Source organism: Drosophila willistoni, chromosome 3R (assembly GCF_018902025.1).
Source record: "Drosophila willistoni isolate 14030-0811.24 chromosome 3R, UCI_dwil_1.1, whole genome shotgun sequence".
Taxonomy (NCBI): Eukaryota; Metazoa; Arthropoda; class Insecta; order Diptera; family Drosophilidae; genus Drosophila; species Drosophila willistoni.
The window spans coordinates 24,172,554-24,199,571 of record NC_061086.1 but is presented as its reverse complement, the minus strand read 5'-3'; the positions used below and the strand labels follow the sequence as shown (position 1 = coordinate 24,199,571).

General features: G+C 37.8%; 4 protein-coding genes across 8 annotated transcripts; 3 read left to right on the top strand and 1 right to left on the bottom strand.

Annotated features, from left to right (window-relative positions):
* The first annotated feature begins 43 nt into the window (after positions 1 to 43).
* Positions 44 to 25,037, top strand: LOC6647809 (protein AF-10). 5 transcript variants are annotated; one of them, XM_023178381.2, is made up of 13 exons: positions 44 to 271; positions 1,888 to 2,405; positions 2,470 to 2,666; positions 2,728 to 4,127; positions 4,199 to 4,286; positions 18,963 to 19,458; positions 19,523 to 19,982; positions 21,534 to 22,200; positions 22,265 to 22,457; positions 22,533 to 22,697; positions 23,858 to 24,200; positions 24,266 to 24,641; positions 24,947 to 25,013. In XM_023178381.2, the coding sequence occupies exons 1-13, from the start codon at positions 237 to 239 to the stop codon at positions 24,986 to 24,988; spliced, it is 4,980 nt and encodes a 1,659-aa protein (XP_023034149.1). In that variant the 5' UTR covers positions 44 to 236; the 3' UTR covers positions 24,989 to 25,013. The 5 variants fall into 5 exon arrangements, with proteins under 5 accessions (XP_023034149.1, XP_023034150.1, XP_023034152.1 ...); XM_023178382.2 differs by having other exon boundaries at positions 45 to 271; positions 24,266 to 24,366; positions 24,947 to 25,037; XM_023178384.2 differs by lacking the exons at positions 23,858 to 24,200; positions 24,266 to 24,641; positions 24,947 to 25,013 and adding an exon at positions 23,630 to 23,843 and having other exon boundaries at positions 46 to 271.
* LOC6647808 (muscle LIM protein Mlp84B) lies at positions 7,397 to 9,680 on the top strand. The gene has a single exon (XM_002070016.4). The coding sequence runs from the start codon at positions 7,467 to 7,469 to the stop codon at positions 8,949 to 8,951; it is 1,485 nt and encodes a 494-aa protein (XP_002070052.1). The 5' UTR covers positions 7,397 to 7,466; the 3' UTR covers positions 8,952 to 9,680.
* Positions 24,992 to 26,129, top strand: LOC124460290 (the record flags this gene model as incomplete). The annotated part of the gene is made up of 2 exons (XM_047010823.1): positions 24,992 to 25,201; positions 25,321 to 26,129. Coding segments are annotated over 2 exons (786 nt in total), but the record flags the coding sequence as incomplete, so codon positions are not given.
* LOC6647810 (enhancer of yellow 2b transcription factor) lies at positions 26,125 to 27,018 on the bottom strand. The gene is made up of 3 exons (XM_002070018.4): positions 26,702 to 27,018; positions 26,499 to 26,637; positions 26,125 to 26,427 (listed from the first exon to the last, which is right to left on the bottom strand). The coding sequence occupies exons 1-3, from the start codon at positions 26,776 to 26,778 to the stop codon at positions 26,335 to 26,337; spliced, it is 309 nt and encodes a 102-aa protein (XP_002070054.1). The 5' UTR covers positions 26,779 to 27,018; the 3' UTR covers positions 26,125 to 26,334.

The following is a 27,018-nucleotide window of genomic DNA, read 5'->3' as shown; positions in this document are numbered from 1 at the left end:
GCTTACACTTCGCCGATACTCAATTTGGCAAAGCAAATTCGGTATCGCTGAGCGAATTCGATGTGGTTGTTGCTGCAAGAGCGAAGTTGTGGCGAAAAATAATAAATAAATAGTGCTAAATAATAATAAATCGTGAAAAACGAAAAAAATAAAAGCGGCAACACAATAACACTTGTGTACACAGCCCCGTATTCGTGTCCCGTTCAGGCTACCAGAAGCCCCCCGACACGCTCTTAATGTGCGAGCGAAATAGCAACAAACAAGTTACAAGGTGTGTGTGTGTGTTGATGTGTTGGTGTTGTAAATATTGTCGTTTGTTAGTGTTGTTGTTGCTGGTGGATGTTCAGCGCCTTTTTTTGTCTTATATACATTTGTATACACATACATATATACTTTGGCGTGCTGCGTTTCGGTTATCGTTAATGGTGGGCGGCTCACTCTCTCTTGCTTTCGAAAAACTATTCCGAATGCAGGCACTCCAATAGGGATTTACAAGCTCGGTGAAAATGAAAGAAATTCAATAGGTTTCTAATAAGAATCTGCCTGAAAATAAGTATAAAGTGTAGTGGCAAGTGAAAACGAATACAAGTGCGAATGCCGCTCCCTAAAAACGTGATGATAAAAACAATGTCCATGTGAAGAGTGTTTCAAGCCCTTTAAACAAAAAATCAATATATTTCAAGCGTATACAGAAATTTATCTCAATCGTGCCACAAAACCAAAGCAAGTTAGAAGAAAATGCTATCGTACTTTAAGGCACAAACCACCCCCTCTTGTTCTTGCCTACAGTCTATCCCTCTTCCACTCTTCCTATGAGCTCCAAACTCCAAATATTCCACCCTCAATGAGGAAAACGCGCCCCCTTTAAGCGGCATTTTTGGTTTACATAAAGTGTTTACATACACACATACAAACGTACATACATACGAGGAACGTTTTAAAAGTTAGTAAAAATTAGTAGCAGACTGAAAAATAATATAGTTTCGTTATCAGGGTGAAAAGAATACATATATTTCTAATATTAAAGAACAGCCCTCGTTTATACATACATATGTATGTATGTATATCTATGGATACATATCTCTATTTAGCATGAAAAGTGCATTGGCTTCTCCTGCCTCCGTTTTCTTTACCTGCCGCCGCTGCTCATCTGTTCTCGTCTCTGGTTCTCTTTCTCTTTTTGTAAACATAACAAAAGTGCGGCCTCGTTTCATGTGCGGGCGTGTCAGTGTGAGTGCTTTTTACACCGTTACCTTTTTAAAGCTCTCTGTGTTATTGTTTTTTTCGGCAGTTGGCAACAACACGTTGACCCAATAACGGGAACAAACATCTCTATTTGCATACATACATACATGTGTATATATAAAACCGGCCTGCATTATGAATAAAAATCTCAAATGATATCCAAATTATCTTTTAGACCTCCATGTTGAATCTCAATCAAGTGTATACCAGAAATATAAAATATAAATATTATAAATCCGTTTACAACAAACTCGCAGCCTTTTAGTTATTTTTACATCGATGTATACATATATACATATATAAGCCTGTTTTTGTGCAAAATACCGCAAATTTACCTTGACATTGAGAAGTAGAAAGCTTTCTGAAATTTGTGGTGTGTATGTGTTTGTGTGTGTGTATGAGTGAGGGGCATTGAAATTGTATACACAATCAAGTAATATTTTTTAATTATGAATCGGTGGGTCGAATCAGCTAAAGCGAATGACCTTGTCAATACAGCGAGAAAATCGATAGATTTGTTTGTGTATATGGAATTGTTGCAACGAATACAAAATCTGTGTTTATCTTAAAGAGTGTACCAAAACAATAAACTACTGATAGTGTGACCAATTGATTAAGATGTACGTATTTTCATTTTCGCAGTGCCGGTTCCACAATTTCTTCAAAATTGAACCCAAAACTGGAGCTAGACTCCAGCCAAACTGACGACACTTCCATCGCTGCTGCCACCAGCACCGCCGTCACCATTCACTCCTCAAACTTGAATAAAAAACTGGTCAAAATTAAAAAGTTCAAGCTGGACGACATGAAGGAGATGGTGGGCGGCTGTTGCGTTTGTTCGGACGAGCGGGGGTGGCCGGAGAACCCGCTCGTCTATTGTGACGGCCAGAACTGTACTGTCGCAGTGCATCAGGCATGTTATGGCATCGTAACGGTACCCACCGGACCCTGGTATTGTCGAAAATGTGAATCCCAAGAGCGCACATCACGCGTTCGTTGCGAGTTGTGCCCATCGCGAGATGGTGCCCTAAAAAAGACTGATAACAGTGGATGGGCACACGTAGTTTGTGCCCTATATATACCAGAAGTTCGATTCGGTAATGTTACCACAATGGAGCCCATTATTCTGACGCTAATACCGCAGGAACGGTATTCAAAAAGTATGTAGCAGTAGATAGAATAGAATCACAAAAACTTTTAACATTAAATTTTGTGCTCCCTTAGCATGCTACATCTGTTTGGAGATTGGAAAACCTAATCGTGCCAATGTCGGAGCCTGCATGCAGTGCAATAAATCCAATTGTAAGCAACAATTCCATGTAACCTGCGCCCAAAGTTTGGGCCTGCTGTGCGAGGAGGCTGGCAATTATCTGGATAATGTTAAATATTGTGGCTATTGTCAACATCACTATAGTAAATTGGTAAGAGTGTAAATTTAAAACAGTGACGAATATCTTAATAATTAATATACACCTGCTGCAGAAAAAGGGTGGAAACGTTAAAACTATTCCACCATATAAACCTATACAACATGACACCTCATCCGATTCATGCTCGTCGCCGGAAAAAGAAATTGATTCGGCAATAAATGCATCGGCATCGACATCCGGTACAAGTATCAAAATTACAAGTACTACCAATTTGGGTATTTCAAGTGTTAATAGTAGTATTAATACAGGAGGGATCGCTAGTGCGGGAAGTGGAGTATCTTCAACGAAGCAACGTAAAGGCAATGCTTCAGGAAAATCATCGTCAAGCAGCAGCAGCAGCAGTAGTAGTAGTTCTACGGGCTCAGGTGGCGGTGGAGGTGGTGGTGGTGTCAACTTGAGTGGAACAGATAGACAAAATCCGTCTACGTCCTCCACATCTGGAAGTTCGACAATATCAATGACGAATACCTCTACTGGAACAACATCCTTTACCAGTACTAGCAATATTAGTAACTTAGCCGGCAATCTAGCAGCAGGTCCATCAAATGTTAGTCCGAGTACTGCAGCAGGAGGCCCTATTGCAGCATCTTCCACCACTTTGCCCTCCACTTTGGCAGCCACTTCGTCATCAGTTTCATCAGCAAATGCGGCTACAAAATTTTCAACCAGTGGAAGTTCTGCTTCCAGTTCTACGTACAAGGATAAACATAGTAAAAATTTAAATAAATCCAGCTCAAGCAAAGATAAGGAAAAGGAGGGTAGTGCCAATAATGCTTCCAATAATAATTCATCAAATTTGTCGTCAGTAAATGCATCACTATCAGTGTCCGGGTCCAGTTTAAGCTCCGCCTCTACAAAATCATCCTCCAAATCCAACAAAAATAAAGATTTGATGCAATCCAATGTCACCACCAGCATTACTACCCAACCCAGTTCCACATCAACGATAGCTTCTAATACCTCTACTAGTGGATCGAACATAAGTTCTTCGGCTGCTGGCAGCACTTCCTTCACCTCATCTAGCCTAACGTCATCTTCCAATGAACATGCTCAAAATTTAAGTACAAATCAACCAATTGCTGGTGGTGGTAAAAGTTCAGGCTTTGATTCTGAATTGAGTCGCTCTGGTCCCAATCCCAGTTCGATGAATGATTCAAGTACATCATCTGCATATGCCATTAATCTGGAGCCTAGAGATCATGGCTTGACTCAAAAAACAGGTACTACCACTACCACTCCGGCTGCCACCAATTTGAGTACTAGCAAAGGATTGACATCATCTACTACCACAGGATCGCCAACAACTTCCTTGGCACCTACTTCAACTAGCAATCCCTCAACCACTAGCAGCAGCTCCTTAAATTCAACGTCGAAAAAACGAAAAGCAGATTCAATCAAATCAAGCTCAGCCATTTCCGCCTCCGCCACATCTGCAGGATTGGATGAGAATAGGTAAATATAATCATTCCATGTTTTAATCATTGTTTCCGTGTGATTTTTAAAATTTAATATTATTTCTCCAGCTCATTTCGGGATATTATCAAAGATGTTCAAGTAACTTTAACGCCCTTAACCGATTTTGAAAAGGAAATAGAAAAGACCTCAAAGAGGGTAAGTGAAAATGTGTTTATACTTTTTTTAGTAACAGGTATCTATAAATATGATAGAAAAGCGTTTGACTCTTTGCCTATGGATGATGGTATCGGATCCTATGAGTTATATTGCACCTCTTTCCCCCCTGTTTTTATAGAACTCTTTTTCTATCTCCCTTGTGTGGGCTACAATGTTGCAATTTCTCATAATGATCGGTCGCTCTCGAATTCATCTCTGCTCGGTGTTTCTCAATTTTTCTAACAAAATGAGTATATACTATTGTTTCATTCTCGCCCACAAAATTCTTTGACGCAGGCGCATTTTAAATGTTTAAATTGTAATATGCATATACATATAGATTAAAATATGTATATATGTATGTATATTGTCAGTATGTATTTAATGACATATACGTACGTGTGTATTCTTTTTGTATTTAATAAGAAAATTTTAAAAATGCACTTGTAATAGCTTACACCTTGGTATTCAATTTGTGTGAAAACACAAGGTGTGCTTATATACAAACATACTTATTTAGTATTTTTGTAATTTATGTACAACAATACGAGAATTTCATGTTTTGGATGTTTGAAGGAGATATATAGTCATACATATCCTTCCAATGGATATTTTATGAAAGGTATATTAGATACATATATTTGTAGTTAAAATCCAGAGCAAAGAAAGCAAATAAACTCATGTCTAATTGCGGGAAATGTAATTGTACTTGTTAACTAAATTTTGTTTCCTTCTCTATTTGTTCTGAATTTCTGAACAATTTTCGAGTTGATTGATGTCTATTGACGTGCTGAGTGCCCCATTAATTTCTGCTTTAAGCCCTCAATGGTTGGATGCAAAATAGAATTTATTAGAATTTAATTAAATGCAAATGTTTCTAATGATATTTATTGATGTTGAAATACAATCAGACAGACAAAAACAAGACAACATGCAAGTACATATACATATAAAGGTGTGGTGTGTGTGTGTGTGTGTGTGGCCATCGTTTAATCTAAGAAATTTGTATATTTGAAAAATTTGTTGCCTTGTCATGTTTTTGCGTCGGTTTCGCGTTATTGGCACCTGGAAACTTCTGAAACCATCCATCCAACTCATATATAAAATTTATTACAACGAAAAACGAAGAAAAATATTATATATGTATGTATATTATATGAGTCAGTTGGACTTTCTGAATCCGTCTATATAGTCATCCCCATCTTCTTGGCGACAAACAAACAACGATAACCAAACGATCATCGGTGTGTGCCGTGTGCAGACAAAAAAAAACGCCCGAATCGGAATACGTATGCTGTTCCCCAACATTTCAAAAATGTTGACAAAATTTTTGGTGAATCGCTCAGTCGAAAATCGTTGTTAATCGAAGAAGCTATTAAGGCTTTTAACTAAAATTTAAGAAGTCCTTATTTCGAATATATTATATTATTTACGAACGAAAAGTAAATATCTACTACTCATACTGCCATATATCATACGAATATATTCATAAAAAAAATATCGGTTAAAGCCATTAGAATGAGTATTTAAAACTGAAGTAGTGTGTGCGAATGATTCTTTTTTTAGATACTTACTACACACACACTTCGAGCATGTGTGAGAAATATTTGTGAAGCATTTTTGACCCATTTACTTCGGACTCCAAAAAGTGACATATTTTTAGCACAACTTTTTTAAATATTATATCAAAAACTAATCGAATTGATTTGACTATATGAGTGATGAGTGAAAAGTTGGAGTTCTTTTGCTTAAATCTAATTAAATGCAACTTAATTTAGAAAATGCATTTCCTAGTTGGCTTACGTTCTGTTTGAGTAATATTATTTAGTCATCTTCCGTTTATCTATGATTTTACGCAAGTGTTTTACCCAGTTAAAAAACTATCAAAGAGAAAATAAAGAAAAAAAATCACGCTGAAAAACCGCAGACACTTGGCCCACAGAACAACAACAACATATACTCACAAATTTGATCTTCTATCCCACTCTGTGCCTCGGGGGGCAATATTAGATGAACAGAAAAAATTCTTCCGTACATCTAAAGTTTCTCTAAAAACTCAAAAACTGAGCAGGCCAGATATGATGTTTAGGTCGGTGCCGTGTGCACTCGCAATTATATAGATTAGTTTGCTTTGAGCAATCTTCCAGTTCAGTTCTTAGTGCTCTTGCTTTCGTGTGGTGGTGGTTGTGTGTGCGTTTTTTTGTAGGTACACATATAGATAATATCTGTATCTAAAAATGGCTTTAACCGATATTGGCATCCAGTTTGCTTTGATTATTAACATGGCTATCATCATTTGCTTTAAAAACGCCAGTCAATAATTTGCTCTCTTCAGTTTATGAGTGACTCAGATAATATAGATCATACTGAATATATATATATTATATATATATATATATATATATATTTGTCATATAACTGTGTCGTAGCTTTGTTTCTACCTGTGTTATTTATAAAAGAACACACATTTTCCCAGATAGATACATACAAAAATTTATTTCTCATGTTTGCGTCTTGTGCAGAATTATTCAAGATATATAAGAAAATATTTCGCTCTTTTGACGGCTGGTCATCATTAATATATTGTATTACGTACTGCTGCTTGAGTTGAGTAATTTTTAGAACAAAACTTTCGATGACGTTTCAATTAAGAGATATGTTTTTAATATATTTAAACTTGTATGTGTAAACATGTTATTACGTTATATTAACGTCTTTACTCCATTTGAATAGATTCTACAATTCTAGATCATGGTCTATAATATTTGAAAAATTGTAGGAGAATGTACAATCGATGTATGTATAATATGTATACAGTTGAACATGTTCTATGAAAATGTTTATGCTTAATAAAGCACCTACTTAATTGTGTGAAAAAATTCAATTTGGCAGAATTATAAACAATTTCCATGTTCATCATGATGTTATTTGTTATATAAACCATTTGAAAACAACAAGAAAGTAAGAACCAAGAATATTATCTAGTGGAATTAAAGAGCAATTAGTTCAATTTGTAATTTTAGTTAGCCTGCACCGCTTGCCCTGCTTCTATTGCGACAATTGTATACTCGTTACTCATTCTCTATGCATTTTTTGCAGATAATAAACATAAATAGATAACAAAAATAAATTTAATTTATATCTGAGATCGATCAAAGCATATATTAAAACAGTTTAAATATGCCTTTCCAACCAATCGAGGCCCCGAAATGTCCGCGATGCGGCAAAAATGTATACGCCGCCGAGGAGCGTCTTGCCGGCGGTTATGTATTCCACAAGAATTGCTTTAAATGCGGCATGTGCAACAAATCGCTGGACTCCACCAATTGCACAGAGCACGAGCGTGAACTCTATTGCAAGACCTGTCATGGACGTAAATTTGGCCCTAAGGGTTATGGTTTTGGCACTGGAGCGGGCACCCTTTCCATGGATAATGGCGAACAGTTTTTGCGGGTCAATGGCAGCGAGCCTGGAGTAAGGAATGGCGCCCGCCTGGAACCCCGTGCCATTGCCAAGGCCCCAGAGGGTGAAGGTTGCCCACGTTGCGGTGGTTATGTTTATGCCGCCGAACAAATGTTAGCCCGTGGTCGAAGCTGGCACAAAGAGTGCTTCAAATGCGGCACCTGCAAAAAGGGATTGGATTCGATACTGTGCTGTGAAGCTCCCGATAAGAACATTTACTGCAAGGGATGCTACGCCAAGAAATTTGGACCCAAAGGCTATGGTTATGGCCAGGGCGGTGGTGCCCTTCAATCGGATTGTTATGCCCATGACGATGGTGCTCCACAGATCCGGGCTGCCATCGATGTGGATAAGATCCAGGCCCGTCCCGGTGAGGGTTGCCCACGTTGCGGCGGTGTGGTCTTTGCCGCCGAGCAGAAACTATCGAAGGGTCGGGAATGGCACAAGAAGTGCTTCAATTGCAAAGACTGTCACAAGACCCTTGACTCGATCAATGCCAGCGATGGTCCCGATCGTGATGTATATTGTCGAACCTGTTATGGCAAAAAGTGGGGTCCCCACGGCTACGGTTTTGCCTGCGGCTCCGGATTTTTGCAAACTGATGGCCTAACTGAGGATCAAATTAGTGCCAACCGTCCGTTTTACAATCCCGATACCACCTCCATTAAGGCACGCGAGGGTGAGGGATGTCCCCGTTGCGGAGGCGCCGTGTTCGCAGCCGAACAGCAATTGTCCAAGGGCAAGGTTTGGCACAAGAAATGCTACAATTGTGGCGACTGTCATCGTCCTTTGGATTCGGTTTTGGCTTGTGATGGACCTGACGGAGATATACATTGCCGTGCCTGTTATGGCAAACTCTTTGGCCCCAAGGGATTCGGTTATGGCCATGCTCCAACTCTGGTGTCCACCAGTGGTGAGTCGACAATTCAATTCCCAGATGGACGTCCATTCAATGGTCAAAAGACTTCGGGTGGTTGCCCACGTTGTGGTTTTGCTGTTTTCGCCGCCGAACAGATGATCAGTAAAACGCGCATTTGGCACAAACGCTGTTTCTATTGTTCCGATTGCCGTAAATCCCTAGATTCCACCAATCTTAATGATGGACCAGATGGTGATATCTATTGCCGGGCCTGCTATGGTCGCAATTTTGGACCCAAGGGTGTAGGCTATGGTCTAGGAGCGGGAGCTTTAACAACGTTCTAAAAACCTTTCCGATTTCTTCTACTTTATGCTTCCCCAACTCTTTATTTCTTATGTGTCTTAACCATCATAAAAAAAAAACAAAAAACAAAAAAAAAAAACCCAAATTAGCTGACGTAGTCTTCGTTTTTACTTTTCAACGATTTTTGATGAACGACCCCCCATTTGTTTTAGGTTATGTGAAAAAAAGATATGAGAAGAAAAAAAAAATAAAATTTTAAAATCTTACAAAAAAAAAAAGAAACATTTTACGAATCTATACGAAACTAACCAGCGAACACATAACTAACTAACGATGTATCACGACAAGAGAAACAACGGTAATTTATTCTTTCGGTGGTACAGTCAGCACCTATGAAATTTGGCTAGCTAACTGACTATAGAAGAGGCAACATCGAGGAGGGATCCTCTCGATGCATCCTTATAAACAAAAACGAGCCCGAATGTCGATTATCGTTTTGTGTGTTTTAAGCTCCAAAATTAAAATACAAAAAACACACAAAATGGAAGAGTTCTGATAAATTTAATATTGAAAATGATATTTATGTATATTTTATATATGATTAGTGCTTACGATATATACAATACTTACGAAACCTTGATAAAAATGTATAAAATGTGTAATATTGAAGAAAACTTTATACAAAAACAAATCATACCAACACACACACTCTCAAGTATAACATCCATAATATATATGCCCCAGTGGGTTCCATGAAGAAAAAACAAAAATCCAAAGAATATCTATCAAAAGGAACAGTTTTCAATTGTTTCTTGGAGTTTTCATTATTTTTTAATCGGGCAATTGCTATGAATGTATATAGATACATACATGCACCAGGTATGGTGCAGGTCTATAGAATATATAAATGGTTGGGTGTTTGTGTTTGAATTCTTTAAGTTGAGCCACATAGAAATACGCATTCGTGTGTATGTGGTGGATTCATGATCTAAATTTAGATCACTCGGCCGACTAAAAAATAATAATTGCTCAACATGTAGTACGAGAGATGTCGAGAAGACAGGAAAAGTTATTTTCCCAATTTTCACGAAATGCTCCATAATCATGTGTTTTCATATGATTTTTCTAAATATAAATATAATGGTGAGGCCATCGCCGTCTCTGTGCGTCTTCTTTGGGAACAGCTGACCTGAGTGGAAAAAACTGAGTGAAAGCTTCCAAACATCAAAAATTCAAAAACTTTTACTCAATGTGGGATACATTTTTTCCTTCCAAAAAACTATGTTTTCTATGCACGTGTCGGAATTTTGCCAATGGCTCTGATGTGATTTCTTTATAATGCTATTGCCATGCACCGATTATAACATATGCATACTAGTGGGTTTCCACGAAAAATTCTCTGTATAATTGTGTAGACTATATTATAAGTACATGGTAATAATATATTCTCTTCCTCGTTGTCTTGTTTGTGACGTTGACCAAAACAAAGAAAAAAACCACACGGCCGCCAAAGTTTCTGTACCCTTCGAATTTTTTGTTACCCTTCCCATACCTACCTTCGCATGTAGCATGGCATTCATCGTATATCATATCATCATATTTATTTGACAGCTATATAATATAGTAATCCGATCTTGATGAATTTCGGCGAAACGTAACACAATTTTTGAACAGATACATATTTAAACTCAAAAATATTATATTTTATGACAATAGCTCGGAATGTTTTATAAAGTTATTGAGAAAAGTCATAGTTCGTGAGTTTGCCGTTTTTATGGGAGCTACATGATAAGTGGTCCGATCCGGCTGAATTCTAGATATACTTTCCGTGCAGTATATAAAAGCGCACATGGAATTTCAGCTCTCTAGCCTAGCCTAGGTCTAGGAGGAGTTCCCTCTGATTCAGATTATATATATTTTATATGGTCGAAAATGCTTCCTACTATGCGTTGCACACTTTTGACGAAAAAAGATATACCCTTTTTGCAAAGGGTATAAAAAAGCAAACTAAATGAAAAAACAACACAAATTTTTGTATTTTCGATAATTTGAAATATATTTTTTCTACATTTGCCTCTGCTCAGGTGTTGTGTGTTGTTACGTACTTAAAATTTCTTTCAATATTCTGTGGGTTGCATGATTATTTTTAGATCCTCTGGCGAATCATCATCTATTTTTGAGTGATTTCGGTTCAACATTTTTGCACATATGACACATAGCTCTTAAAAATTCAGCTTATTGATTAACAACAACAGCAAGTACAAACACATGCATATGAAACTGAAAATTCGGTCAATAATAAATGCTCTATAAACATATTCATATATGTATGTTTTGTTGCCGTTTTGAATTTAATTAATGCCCAAATATTCCTTATGATCGTTGGTGCGAATAGATTTATGCTTCGATGAAATATGTGACTATTTGTATATAGAGTACAATTTTGATTGGTTATTTTTTTTTTTTGTTTTTGAGTCAAACATATTGGTTTGAATAATGTGCAAAGCTGTTGATCGATTGTTGGTCTTAATTATGTCCCTGTCCCAACACCTGGACGTTGTTCAGACTTTGTTATCCTCTATCTAATCTATTGCTGCATGGCAATGCACTGAATGTTTAGTTTATTGATTTTAGATTATGACCCCAACATGGTCGCAGAAGCACATTAATATTAGACGTTAGTGGTTTAGTGCATTAACCAAATTTAAAATGTCATTGCACTTTTCTGGGAATTGCTAAACAACAAAAAAAAGAAGCCGAGCAGTCAACTTCACTCTGGGTTTTTGTATTAACTGTTTTATTGTAATAGAAAGAATGTAGAGTATTTTTCGTTTCAGTTTGGAGATTGTTTGGTGGGTGATCATTTGTATTTGATCTTCAATTATTTAATGTTGTTTATATTGCATCTATGAAAATTTTAATAAGTGCACAAACAATTGTTTATATTTTTTTTTTTTGCAACAGGAACAAATTCATTGTTGTAGGTATACGATAATTGTTTATGGTGCACAGCTGCCTTTAAGTGGTTCCTGTAGAGTAAAGGTCATAAAAAAAATGTAAATATGAGTCTATTATGTGCATTCTATGGCCAAACATTTCAATCCCTAAAGTATCAGATTTGGGCAAAAGTTGTAAAGTCCTCTTTTCCAGTCAACACCTTTTTTTTATACGACTGTGTGTGTGTGTGTGTGTGTATGAAATGGTGGGCTTAGATTGCACGTGTTGCCTGCCATTTAATCACATGACACGTGTCCCGTTACTAAAGATTATTGCCACGAATTTTCCCATGACGTCGTGGATAAGGTACAGTGCTGAAACTATTGTAAAAACATTTACACGTTCTGACATACATATATATATATTATTTACAATTTATATATATACATACATATATGCTCTTCTTGACATACATACACATGCATAGAAAGTAGATCAAAAATGCAATTGTTTAGTTAAAGACGTGCGCTTAGTGAAAATATCGAGGATAAATATTTATGTATGTTACTCGGAAAGGATTGTTGATTGAATGACCAAAATATCACCGCGAATGATTCTCTTTGTTTTAAAAATGAATGGTCTACCACTCCAACCGACGATGTCATTCGGCAATTGAGTGAAATGGGTGCATCTGTCCGTGGGGATCTCAAGGGACTATGCTATGGAGACACTATTGAACTTCGATTTTAGGTTGGTTACACGCTGGTGTGGTTAGGCCGGTTTGCGGAAAAAATTAGAAAATATTTTGAAATTTCATTTTCCGTTTAAAAATTACACTGAAATCAATCGTCTCGCCGACTTGGGTATACCATGTTTTATATTGGGAAGATGTGTATATGTTTAGCGTCGCCACCGAAATACGGCACATTCATCTCTTACATGTATACGGCCTAATTAAATAAGTTTATACGTATAATTTAAATATTTCTACTCCGATTTGAATTAAAATTGGTCAGCAAAAAATAAATAAATAAGACTAACTAGTGTGCCGAATGGAAGTGGCGGAATTTAAACGAATCAACATACCTAATTCGGTGGCTTTAGTTTTGTAAGTCTTCGAGAAAATCAGTAATAGTCAAATATCAGGGGCGAAAGTGGGCGTGGCAACAAGTTGAAATATATGTGCCATCCTAAGTGCATACTTGTCTTTGCTTTTTGCACAAAACATGACACCACAAAAGTTGCCCGACGCAAATGCTCTTTTGTGGCTCCATCGAATCAACCAACATTGAACTTTACATCTAGCTGGGGCTGATCCCAAAAAGGTTCTTAACTTTGAAACTAAAAAACAGCTAGCATTTTTAGCAAAAGACTTGCCAAATGTAACTGAGGGTAAATCTAAACTTGTTCTTTTATATTGATCAATATTTATGTTTGCTAAATTTGTAGGAAAACACGATTAATTGTGTTACGAAAAAAGGTAATAGAATATGTTGTAGTTTAATTTTCGGCCAACTTTACTTCATTTGCTAGGATTTTTTTTAAACCTTAAAAATCGATAAATAAGCAACAAGGTTTCCTTCAAACTTCTCAATTTTAAATGGCTCATAAAAATGAAACTAATCCTATATTGTTGCAAGTTGTGGCTAAAAGTATTTGATGCACTCCTCCCATAAGCTCTGCCTCTTCTATTACTGCGGTTGACTCTTTTCAGCTGTTTTTTTTAGTGAATGGCATAATTGTTTATTATTTTCTATTATTTAATATTTTGCTTTGCTAAAACGTTTGTCATTGTATTTCTGGCCTATCTGCTGTCGTCGTGTCGATGATAATGTTGTCAATGTTGTTTTACTTCTTTTATATTTTATTATTACAACATCAACAGCATTACGACATGCGCTGCAAGAAGCTCTCTCTCTCTCTCTCTCTGTATCTCTCTCTCTCATTCTCTATCTGTGTGTCTGTTCGCTCAAACACTGTTATATCTCTGAGATTGCATTCCTATTTCTCTCTGCATGTGAGATTCACTTTGAGGTAGGTATTCTGTTTTCCTGCTAACGCAGTAAACATTTTAAATAAAAAAAAATACAATTCTGCATCTATGTACATATGTATGTATATGAAACTTGTTAGATGTCAAATAGGAGTTAATATTCATAAAAGATAAAACAAAATATCCATAATTTTTCAAAATGAAATGTGCAGATCATAGCTTACCACCAACTCTGAAATAAAAACCGAAATGTCTATTGGGGAATGTTCCTAGATATTTCCAGTGAGTATTTATTCGAATTCTCGGTTTTAGATATAAAGGGGAACACCCAAATTACATTCAAAACATTTTAGCAATTAGTCATTCGATCTGCTAATCTCAACAGTTGCGTCATTGATTGGTTCCCCTTTCATCTACATATGTACATAAATGTATCTCTCTTGACTAATTTTCATTATTTTGTGACGTTTTGTTTATTTGCCTAGTTAACTTTTACGTCTACTCTGCTCTCAGCGCATTTATCTACATACATATTTATGTATGAATGTACATACATACTTGGATGTTCATGCATACATAAATACATACATATCTCTGTTTTCAAAACTAAATCTGTGTGTTTTTCTTTTGCTGTTGGTTTTTGTTTGCTGTTTAAATACTCTGAACAAGAAGAGTTATCTGATTTTGCAGAGCAGCTCAACTTGATAGATCCATTCTTACATACAACTTTCGTAAGTATGTATGTATGTATGTATGTACGTATTACCTCAACATTTCAAAGCTAAACAGAGCATTTAGAATTCGGCTGAGCAACCTTATGCACAGACTCTGTTTTTGTGCTTGTCTGGCCTACGTGCAGACATAGCCACAAATTTATGTACATATACATATATTGTACATACATACATGTATACTTCTCAATAATCCCCCAACTGAAAACCGGCTGCTACCAACAGGAACAACAACAGCAACAATGCACAAATGCTCTTCTCTCTCTTTCTTGATCTCTCTCCAACGTTCTCTCTCCCTCCCTCAATTATTTAAACGTGTGCAACGTCGTTTTGTCGTCGCCGTCTGCGTCGACGTCAGCGTCAGTGTTGTTTTTGTTTTCAAGCGAAGAGGTTGTGCATGCGGATCATAGGTCCATGAAAAAAAAAAACAGAAATTGTAAAAATCGAAAAATAAGTATCTGACGAATACCTGTGGGGTCAATAAAGTATTTTTGTGTACTTGTTAACTGATAAAAAATATTCACGTGAAATATTAGTGTTTTTATTTAAAAGATATTAAATTGTGTGTGAAATAAAAAAAAAACGTGAAAGAGAGAAGAGAGAACGTGTTTGCTAAGAGTTAAAAAGAATGAAAGAGAGAGAGTGAACGCCGCCACGCAAGTTATTCACCCCAACAACAAATACAACCAACAGTCAGAGAGTCTGTCGTTGGGTAGGAGAGGTACGGGGGAGGCTCTCACTAAGTTGTCTGTGATTTCAGTGTCTCTCTGTGTGTGTGTGTGAGTGAGAGGTATAAAAAGCCAGAAAAATAATAATATTGAAAAAGAAACAACAAAAACAGAAAGAAAAAAAAACAGGAAAAAGAAAAAGTGGAAAAGAAGACGACGACTAAACTGAAAGACTATGTTGCTGTCCAGTTAATTACATACAACAAAGCAAAACTGAAGCTAAAAGACCAGAGAAAACACAAGAAGAGAAAGAAGAAAATTGGTAATAACGGCACACAAAATGATGATGATGGACACATTGGATGCCAGTTCTTCAACTGCATCTGCATCTCAACCAATGGATGTAGTTCCAGCGGTTGCTCTGGCTGCCACCACAGTTGTGGACTTCACCGCGACCATGGTGAATATGGCAGCAACTGCCGAGAGCAATAACAATCATATTGTTGAAATGATATCCTCATCGGAATACAAGGAGCATCGCAAGAATAAGAAAAAGAAACGTGAGAAGCGTGAGAAGGATAAAGAGCACCGACATCATAAGCATCGTCGCGAACATCGTCGGGACCGCGACAGAGACCGAGACCGGGATCATCATCATCATCATCATGGTAACAGTCACAATAGCAGCCAGCATTCCACCTCTGCCTCATCATCGCCTTCATCTGCATCGACTACACCATCGGCTACCATCGAATATGTTGGTGGTTCAGCCTCAGCATCACCCTCGTATTTGGGTGGTGGTGGCAGCGTCAGTGCAGCAGCTAGTGGTGCATCGAATAGTAGTAACAGCACAGCCACCACGTATCCGCACAATTTAAAAATACGTTTCCTGCTTTCAGGGGTAAGAGTTGTTCAGTTCATTCTCTATAGAAATAAATAAGGATTATAGACTTACATACATATATATATATATGTATGTATGTATGTACGTATGTAAGCAGCATGCTTGGCGCCAACATGCAACAAGCATCTGCTGTGGCCAATTTCTTCTTTATGGTCTATTTATGGAAGATATATTCGCATACATACTGCTCAGTACTAGGAACCAAGTGATATGATAAGAAATGATTACACTATTCCGCATTCGCATTAATTCATTATTAATGTAAACTATTTCATTTTTTGGCCCACAATTCGTACAAAATGGATAACCTAGGTCTAACCCATACTCCTGCATTTCCTTTGCCCCACACAATGTCTCCCGATAATTTATCAATACTCAAACCGCAATTTTGTGCCAGTTTCAAGACGAACTGTAACTGCACCTGCCCCCTTGCTGTTGCTGACCAAGACCACCTGCTATAAAAAAAATTGTTATGTAGGGTGCCTGGCTCTCCTTGCCAATTGGTCAAATCATACATCCTAAACCGATTATTGATTAGCTCGATCTTTACATGCCACTATTCAGGACTGTTCGACTTATCCCTTATGAGCGCGCGCTTAAGAAAAAAAAAAACCTAACGTAGGAAAATAAAATGAAAAAATAAAAAATGAATGTTCGAGAGAACTCCGTTTCCTTTTTCCTGCTTGTGTCAGTGCCTGTGTCCTGGCTTCGTATACGACACACATACATATACAAACATCTTGGCACATTTGCGCCTAGTTTACGACAGCTGCCATCTGTCAAAACGCTTGTTCCTTTGCTGCTACCCTTACTTTTTTGTTGCTTGATCCTGCGATCCTTTTATCTGGTTACAGCTGCTGCTTTTTCAGGCTAAATAACATCTACATACATCTTCTGTTATTCGATACCTGCATAATGAAGAACTACACCGGGCAGGGCATTGTCGGCAATGCCAGGACATTTTTCTGTCAGTCTCTCAATCAACAAATACAAAATTTATAAAAAAAGAGTAAGAAACAGAAAAATTAAGCAACGGGCCATTTAAAAACTTCTAAAGCATTTGCAAATTATTTAGCATAAAGATTGATCACAGTTCTAATGTCAACTAAACAAAAGCAGCTGATGTTAGACGCCGCTGTGAAGGGGTTTCCCCGAGGGTTAATATAATATTTTAAGTTCCCCAGTTATTTTGGTACTTCCTTTTGTGCGCGACCGAACTAAAGCTTTATTCAATTTGTAGTACAATGCAAAAAATAAAGTAAATTAAAATGTATTGCGAAACCGATTTCAAAATGTATAGAAAAAAAGGGTTGATCTTGTTTTTTGTTTAAGAATGGCATGGAGCGGTGCCAGAGGCTTATACTATATTTCAAGCGACAGCTGCTTTATAAGAGAAATGCCAGAAACGTAGCATTTATTTTGTATTTTATTTTTGTAACTCAATAAGACTTAAGGGGGTATTCTTGGTTGGGAACAATTTTCAGTTTGTTTTCTTTAGCTTAAATTATTCTTTGCAGTACAAAAAAAAGTACAAAAAAACTCTTTTTGGGACAGTGTTCTCCAACTGTCCCAAAAAGAGTTTTTCGAAATTCGAAGTACTTTCCAAGATTTGACGTTTTTTTGTGAGGCAATGTCAGGCAACCTTTAACGTTGGCAAGGTTACAATTAATGATAAATAAAATTATGATTGAGATGGGGACTAGAATTACCTACTTCGATTTTTGTTTGTTTTTTAAACGAAAACGTTTTTTGAACAGACCTTTTTGAACTCTTTCAGATTTCAAATGATAATTTCTTTTAAAAGAGTCCAATAAACACGCTCGGTGTTAAATATTTTTAGTTTATTAAATATTTGATGTTGTCGCTTGTTTATTCAGTAATAATAGCAATAACTGAAACAAATAATAGATTTATAATTAATGTTTTCATACGCAATGGAGATGTCTCAATTGTGCGTCAGGTGGCAACGCTACTGATTGTTGCTGTTGTTTTTGGTCTACGTGACCAAATTACAATGTATGTGTACACAGAAACCCCCCCCCCCTCCACCTACCACCGAAAACTGTAGAACAACAACAAAAACGCATAGCTCTTCTCTGACTGCTGCCTGTTGTTCTCTCAGCCCATTATCAGAGAGCGAGAAAAGTTGCGTGGGTTGACATGATGACTTTTAATTCATTCTCTCTTTCGCTCTCTCTCTCTCCTTTAATTTTTCTACATCTCATACATATGTGTATATGTATTGCATGTGGCTTGCATTTAATGCATATGACAGCATATGCCAATCCTCCCATCATTGCAGCAATATTTGTTCCCTTTCCCAATATGTGACTCATGCTACGTTGTCGAACTGCAATTTCCTCTGCTACGTTTTTTAAGTGCAGCTGCCTGCAACAATTGCAATTGCACCAGCAACCATCTGCAGAGAGTGATTAGAGCTTTAAGTTACGAGTGCTTTTAGTTTTCCATTGCACTGTTAGATCCCTGTTAATAACTAAAGCTTCATTTGTATTTACTATTCTTTCTTGTTTTCTTATTTTCTGGTTTTATGGCTGTAAACATGTGTTTACATGCCACATTTAAGGCCGGATGTTCCTAATGACCACAAACCCAACAACATGGCAACAGCCGACAATATTCAAATTTTTGTGGTTTTCATTAAAACGAACATTATATACTCTTGAAAGAATGGTTGAAAATTATGGAAAAAAAAAGGCCTTGGAGGTCTAGATTGGCCTTCATTTTTGTTATCCATAATTTGAATTTAACAAAGTCTTTTAAGTAGTAAGTAATTAAAAAGAAACTTAATTTAATTATAGCAACGCACTGAATTAAGTCCCCCGACGCATCAATCTTCTGCGACGGCCGAAGTGAATGCCACTTTGGCTCCAGCGACATGTGCCGCAATATCCACAACAAGTGCAACAGGATCTAGCAGCAGTAGTGGCTCAACGACTACGGCAAACACCTCAAGCAGTAATATTGCTAGTGGTAGCACAGCGACCATCGGTAGTAATAACAACGCAACAACAGGATCCGCCGGGTTACCTCCCTCAAATTTTGCCAAAGCAGACCTAAGCAAAACGATAGGAAGTGGAACTAAACATGGAACTAATGGCGGGATCAAGGATACCAGCTCTACTAGTGGCAGTAGCAGTAGCAGCAGCAGCGGTAATCAGCAACAGGCAACTGGAGCAAATACAAATGCACCTAGTTTGTATGTTTCAGTACCGCTATCGACGGCAAATGTACCTGGAATAAATCTGCCTAATGCATCTGGAAGCGTTACTGGAAATGGCACGGGCACTTCAATTGGTAATTGTTTTCACTATGATGTCCTTGTGACCCAATTAACTACTATTTATTGTTAAAATTGCAGACTCCTCCCAATCAGCTATTCGTAGTGGCAGTACGCCAGCACTCTCCAATCCATCTCTATCGAATCAGCAGAGTCAATCGTCCTTGGGCACAACAGGAAGTGCTGCATATGTCACGCCACATACAGCGAATAGTTTAAGTGGCATCCCCACTACTTCTGCCTCCTCCTCCTCATCATCATTATCCGCGTTATCATCGTCGGTTATCCAGCATCAGCATCCAAGTGGAAAGTCCTCAACCAGTGCCAGTGCCTTAAGCGGAGGCACCAGCGGCGCTCTAGTCAGTGGAAATTGTGGTGGTAACATTATCAGTTCAACCAGCACTAGCACCACCACCCACTCTTCTGGGAATTTGACCGCGACCACTACGGAAAGTGGCAATCTAAAAATAAGCTATGAGAAGCAAACCAATCGAGTGCAACAATTGCAGGAGCAGGAATCATCGCCAGGACGTAGAAGCAGGTATGAATAAGCTAAAAATTATATAGCTATACAATTTTTTTTTCATTTTTTTTGTGTGTTGCAAGGTTTCTATTCCATGTCTAAGTTAGTTCCGTAAACATCTACGGGTTTTCTCGCTTGGATCTTTTTTTTTTGTGGAAACCTTGCACAAAAATGTCTGTTTATTAATTCTGATCACATTTACATTGTATATGGCTATCAAATTTAATTTACCATTTACCATTTACTTTTCGATAATTTATTCTTGTGTTGATTTTGTTGCTGTTCCCGTCATTGTTTTTTTTTTTTTGGTCTAAAGGATTATTCATCATTTTTAATATCGGCATTTGTTTTAAAATTAAATTTAAATTTAAATGCAAAAAAAAAACCAAAAATCCGCTCTCTCTCTCTTTCGTTTTGCTCAATATCTTCCCTTTCACAAACACTTCCCAAACGCAATGTTTTCGTCTTGCACTCCAAACACACACACACACACACACACCCACACGTGTATATATACGTATATCTATGTAGATCCCGCTCGGGTGAGAGTGGTGTCAATAGTAGTCATCATAATGTTCACCATCACAACAATAGCAATCAACATACGCTTCAGTTGACCCAGTCACTGCCTGCTTCTACCTCTGGCTTTTGCAACACTACAACATCGACGACAACAACTTCGACATCAAGAGAAGTAACGTCGCCTAATACACTGCCAATTACAAAAGTCACCTTAGGAAGATCGGGAAAGAAGCGCGGTGTTTCTAGTCTCAGTAAAACTGATACTACCACAACAACAACAACAACAGCAGCAGCAGCAATAACTGCTACAACGACGTCGTCCTCAGAGAAACAGTCTCGTCACAGTTCGCCACTTAATTCGTATCGGGCCACACCTACACCGCCACCATTAGGGGTAACATCAGCAGCATCGTTGGCAGTATCCTCATCTTCAACATTGTTATCACCGGTGGTTTTACTGCAGTCATTGTCATCTTCCTCCATTGATTCCCCACCCACAACGACAGTAACAACGACAATAACAACCAACCAACCTACCAACAGCCGCAACACACGCAACAATAACAATGGTGATCCAACATTGTCTTCGAGTTCTTCAAACTCTTCATTATCATCCGCGTCCAATGGTGTGGTGAGTCTATTGGATTCACCGGTAAATATGTCGACTTCGTCAAGAGGGGACGCCAATTTTCGAAGCACTAGCAGCAATATGTTGCCGTCAAGCTGTAATAGTAAACCCCTAAATAAGAAAATGTTGCGTGCCCAACAAACTCAGCAAATGTATCAGCAACAGCAGTATGCACCATCACCCCCCGTCAGAGCCTCATCACCACCAACAGCACCCACCAATCTTAGCTCAGTATCTAATCTAGCACAGCAGCAACAGCAACAGCAACAAAATCAACATCAAGATTTAGAAATTTTACAATTCATTAATACAAATACAAATACCACTTCTTCTTCTACAACCTCCACGACCCCCACAACCACCACTAACATCTTGAAATCGACAACGTCAACGTCAACGACAACGAAACTACCAAGTAGAACGCCCGATCTCAACTCTGGAACGGTGTCAACTTCGGCAATCAGTGCCGCCAGCGGCAATTCTAATCCCAATTCATCTAGCTTCGGTGGTCTAAAATTCACTTACGAGGCGCAAAGTCAATTAGATGTAGCCATGTTGCCAGTAAGTTCCATTAAGGATTCCCCACCAAGTTCACCAGGCTCCGAGATAGGCGTGAATCCACATCCGGCCATTGCTAATCAGCCACCGGCTGTTAATACCGCCAGTGCTGCTGTAGGAGGAAACGTTCGCAAGCGTGGGCGCAAGGCCAAAGACTCAACTTTGGCAACCCAAGCGGCAGCGCAAGCGGTAGCTGATCTCAAGGATGTGCGTATTTTGCAAAATGGAGGCAACAATTCCAGCACTGCCAGCAACTCTGCTACTACAATAGGCTCACCATTGGTGCCAGCTCCGACACCACCGGCAACGCCATCAATTTCAGTCAATGCCAGCTCCTCCTCCGCCTCCTCCTCAACGTCCATTATTGCCCATACGGCAACACACATGCTTGGCAATCATGTGAATCCCAATAGTAGCGTGGCCCAAAAGTTATCTGAACAATTGCACATGGAGGTTCAGGATCATGCCATTTATACACCCGACTCAATGAATTCCCAATTCACCGGAGTACCGTTTCCGGGTAAACAGGTATGCAGGAAAAGAAGTGAGCAATTTAAATTATATATAGTATATGGATTCTCCCTATTTGCAGCGCAATTCGACAACCTCCTCTAGTAGTGGAAATATCGCAAACACCCTCGTTGCCCCGAATCCCCTTCAGTCCATGTTTGGGGGCGGTGGTATTAATGGAAACATGCCGATACCTCAGAGCCTGGAGCAATTGTTGGAGCGGCAATGGGAGCAGGGCTCACAGTTTCTTATGGAACAGGCCCAGCACTTTGACAGTGAGTATGAGTCGCCGGAGCATTCCCATTGTGTAAAACCAAACTTATGCCAATCAATGCACATTTCTCTTGTAGTTGCTTCTCTCTTAAATTGCCTACATCAACTCCAGAGTGAAAATCTCCGCTTGGAGGAGCATGTAACCAGCTTGATAGCTCGCCGCGATCATTTATTGGCGGTTAATGCACGTTTACAGATTCCTTTAAGTACCATTAGCAATAATGCTAAAGCCGAGGCCCACGGTAAGTAGTAGCAAGGACAATGACAACGGACAAATGTCTAGCCTTGTACTCTTTGGTGTCGGCCAAGCTTATCTGGAGAAACAATACCAATCTATTATTTGGTTTTTTTTTTTTTAATTCTTGTTTCTATAATTCTTTTTGTACATAAAAGTATAACTCATATTCATATATAGAAAGGATCGAAATTGAAACATTGTTTCATTTGCATTACGTTTCCTTTCTTTCTTTATTTTTTATTTGTGATGTGTTGTTAAATTTAAGATTAAACTTTAAGTTATTATTTTACTATCTACTAACTAAAACATTTAACAGTGATCCATTGACATAAACTAATGGAGGGCTATAAGAAACGCTATAGTTACATATACGTACATATGTATGTATGTAAATGTAATAATATATCTTTCAATTTATTTACATAGAAGAACATATACTTAAATTAACTATCCAATTTAAAATTACCATTGAAGAAGAAACGATAAGCGACTATGTAATGCAAAGTTCAAGTTACTTTTTTTTTGCCATTAGCCAGAATTCGAATAAAAATGCTATACGACTGATACGAATGACACTGCCAATTTTTAATGGCTTTAATTTGTCGCAAAACCATAAAAGGCCGATACTTTATCTATAATTTTTTGCTTCTAGGGCTGGCCTGTTGTTTTTCACCCATTCTTGTGTCTAACAATTTTTAAGAATTCTTATAAATTTTAATAATATAAAAACCTTTCCTAATGCTTAAGTCAGATTTAAAAATCCTTACTACTTTTCGATTTTATTTATTTGAAAAATGAATAAAAGATTTTTGAAAACACACACATAAAACTAAAAACTAAAAATTCTTAATTCATTCTGCACAAAAAGAAATAAAAATTGGGTTTGAGGTGCTCTATTTTATTTGGTTTATTTTATCTTTTCTTTTTTTTCTTAAGGTTAATTTGTGTTGTTAATTGTTGCATGCCACATACACAAACACACACACACACCCAAACACATACACACACACATACACATGCAAACTAATCTTAGACATTTGGATCAGGATACAATCTAACAGAGCTCTACAACAACAAACCAAAACCAAAAACACTTTGCAATTTGACACACAAAGACAACAAGAACTTGTTCAACTTTTGTTATTTCCACATTATTGTTATTAGCTTCTGGCGGAAACAACAGCAGCAACATTAGCAGTGCTCTCAATGCTGCTACAACTATTGCAGCGGCTGTTTCACTAGCAACCACAGCCATCAATACATCGACGCCCACAGGCAACAGTCGTGCCACTGTGGCACCAGCCAGTTCAAGTGGAGTAGTACTCGACTATCGTGGCTCCAGTGGGAACAACAACAACAACAACAGCAACTGCATTAACTCGGCCAGTGCTAGTGGCAATACTCCCACGGGTGGGGGGTCATCCTCAACTCCTTCATCAGGGTCACAAAGCACAGGCATGTCAATTGGCAGTATGGCTATGTCGAATGTAACCAATTTTGCTTTGAGGTAAACTAACTAACTTCTTTAACTATTTAAGTGCTTTTAATTAATTATTCACATTAATTTCTTAGGCATCTGGCCTCGACTCATGCGACATACAACAATGCCGGCAGCAACAGCAGCAGTCAAGCTCAGCAACAAAACGCCGTAGCGCCAGCTACTATTGGACGAGGTGGGTCAGCTGTAACTGCAACAACAGGCACAGCAACAACAACAACAGCCGTAACCACTTTGATGCCATTTGGTTCTGTTGTTATCAATCACATTGGTAGTGGTGGTCCTGGGCACAACAATCTAAACAACAACAACAACAGCAATCCACAGCACCAACACCACCATAATCGCGTTAATCTAGATGATTTAAATAGCACCACCTCTAGCTCCTCCTCTACCTCCTATGGCACGCATCATGCGTCGCTCTACAATCACAACAACACGCATCAACAGGTAGTGTGTGCGTGTGTGTGTGCACAGAAAATAATCGACTCTCATACCTGTTGTTTTGAAGCCATTGGCCCATATGCAATATGAATATTTTTTGAGTTTATTTCCGCCTTTCATCTCATTCTACCAACCAACCAATCAATCAATCAATCAATCAGTTTATTGAATCAACCAATCAATTGTTCATGCGCCTCTTATAACCATAACCGAAATTGTTTGTTGTTTTTGTGTGTGCCAGGCTGAAATTGATAGAATCTCCCCATAAGCAAATCCTTTAACCTGTTCCACTAATTATTATATAATTTCAGTCCCAACTAAGGCGCGACGATAACTTAGCAAAAACTAGCTGAAATTCAAATAGTGATAAAAGGCATCAGCAACACAATTCAGTTAATAAGCAGCAACACGATTCAGTGAAAAAGAAACCAGTCACAGCCAGAAGTCTAGGACGCTTCAACAAAGCCAAAATTACGCACACTTTCAGCAACCACAGAAACCATAACGTCAAGACGAGGGAAAGTCTACATAACTTTCATCAACTGCGTGAAAAACAAGACGATGATGTTAGTATTTAACATAACACTAAATCCAAATAATGAACTTTATCCATCCTCGATATTTTACTCAACAGCTCAGCAACAATAGCAGCAGTTCTTCAACATTTTCATCTTCTTCTCAACAGCAATCATCAGTTGATTATGAAGCAGAAGATGAAAACGAGGACAAGCAAAAGCAGCGATGCCATAGAAATGAGAATGAACATTTAATACATGTACAGAATTTTTTAAAATGTTTCGGACCCACTGCCTATGCGACAACCGCAGCGAGTACAATACCTTCCCAGGTCCCAGTAGCAGGAACAACGACAACAACAACCTCGGTGACAACACTCAGTACAGAGCTACGTAATTGGCGTCAGAATTATCGCAGTCCTTCAACATGCACAGCAGCAATATCATCTACATCTGTGGCAACAACGAGTGCAATACCTCCAATTCAATCACAAAACCACACTCATTCCTCAAACAAGGATAAATTACCTAAATTTCAGATAAATGCAAAATTTTTACGAAAACCCCGCAATAAATTAATGAAACTGTTGCACACAACAACAACAACAACGACGACAACCACGTCAGTAGCAAGAAATTCAGAGCAAACTGAAAAGCAGCCACTTAGCGAACAATTGCAGACTTTCAACGATGATTCCAACGCCAAATTTAAAGACTTTTCAATCGACTCGTTATTGAATAAGTAATTAAAGCAAGAGCCTCTACAAATTAAAGAAAGGAAGGAACCAGCAGCAATTTACAATGAATAAGATGTAGTAGCCTTCCAATTTCATAGCCCAATATACTTATGAACCTCAGAAATCCACAAAACCCACGCGTTCCTAATTTCCTTCAAGAAAATCACAAATACAAACAACAAAAATTATACACATTTAGCCAATATCAAAATATGTAGAATTAATAAACAAATCGAATTAATTATTAACATGTTTATTTATTACATACATATTTGTTTTAAAGTTTATGAAATAACATAAGCCATATACATATATTTATATATATGCATATGTAAATACATTAATTTACATGTTACATTACTAACATAATAAATATAAATACATAATTTAACAAACGCATGAATTGTGCTAGCTAAAACAAGAGAACCGCCGACTCTGCCAAGTCGCCTAGTCGTCGCTTTGTTTTTTGGAAGATTGTAGAGCCGCACGAACGCGTATTAACATTTCCTTGCGCACATCCTCGGGAACGGAAGCACGGGCCTGTGGACAAAAAGTAGATCGACAAACTGGATTATGTACATGTATATGGAATTGCTTAATGTTCACCACACCTGTGGAATAATCTCTGCGGCCAACTTTTCATGGGTCATATTGGCAACTCCAAGCTCTGATATTGTTTTGCGAATCTTATGCTCAATGTCTTCCCGCCAACCACACTCCGAAAGACGATGGTGCAAAAGGTCTTTGAGCCTGCAATTAAATGAGATGGTCCTTTGTACCAATAACAACCAGAAATGAACAATGATTAACTTACGCCATGTTATCGCTGTTATTAAGTTTTAACTTTTGGACCGGCTCTGCATCTGTTCCGATCTCTTTGCTGTCTGCCATAATGTTTCTTTTGACTACATATATTTCACAATTTTATTCCAATTGGAATTGTTAGTGTTTCGTATTCATTGATTTTAAGTTAACTCAGGTTTTCACATAAATATATATATCTATAGTTGTTCAGGTCTGTAGGTTATTCTGGATTTTCAAATGTCAAATTGATTCGAAGAGTGTCGGAACTTTTGAAACTATTTATGATATTTAAACCAAACAAAATGAATAAATTGTTTCCCTATAAAA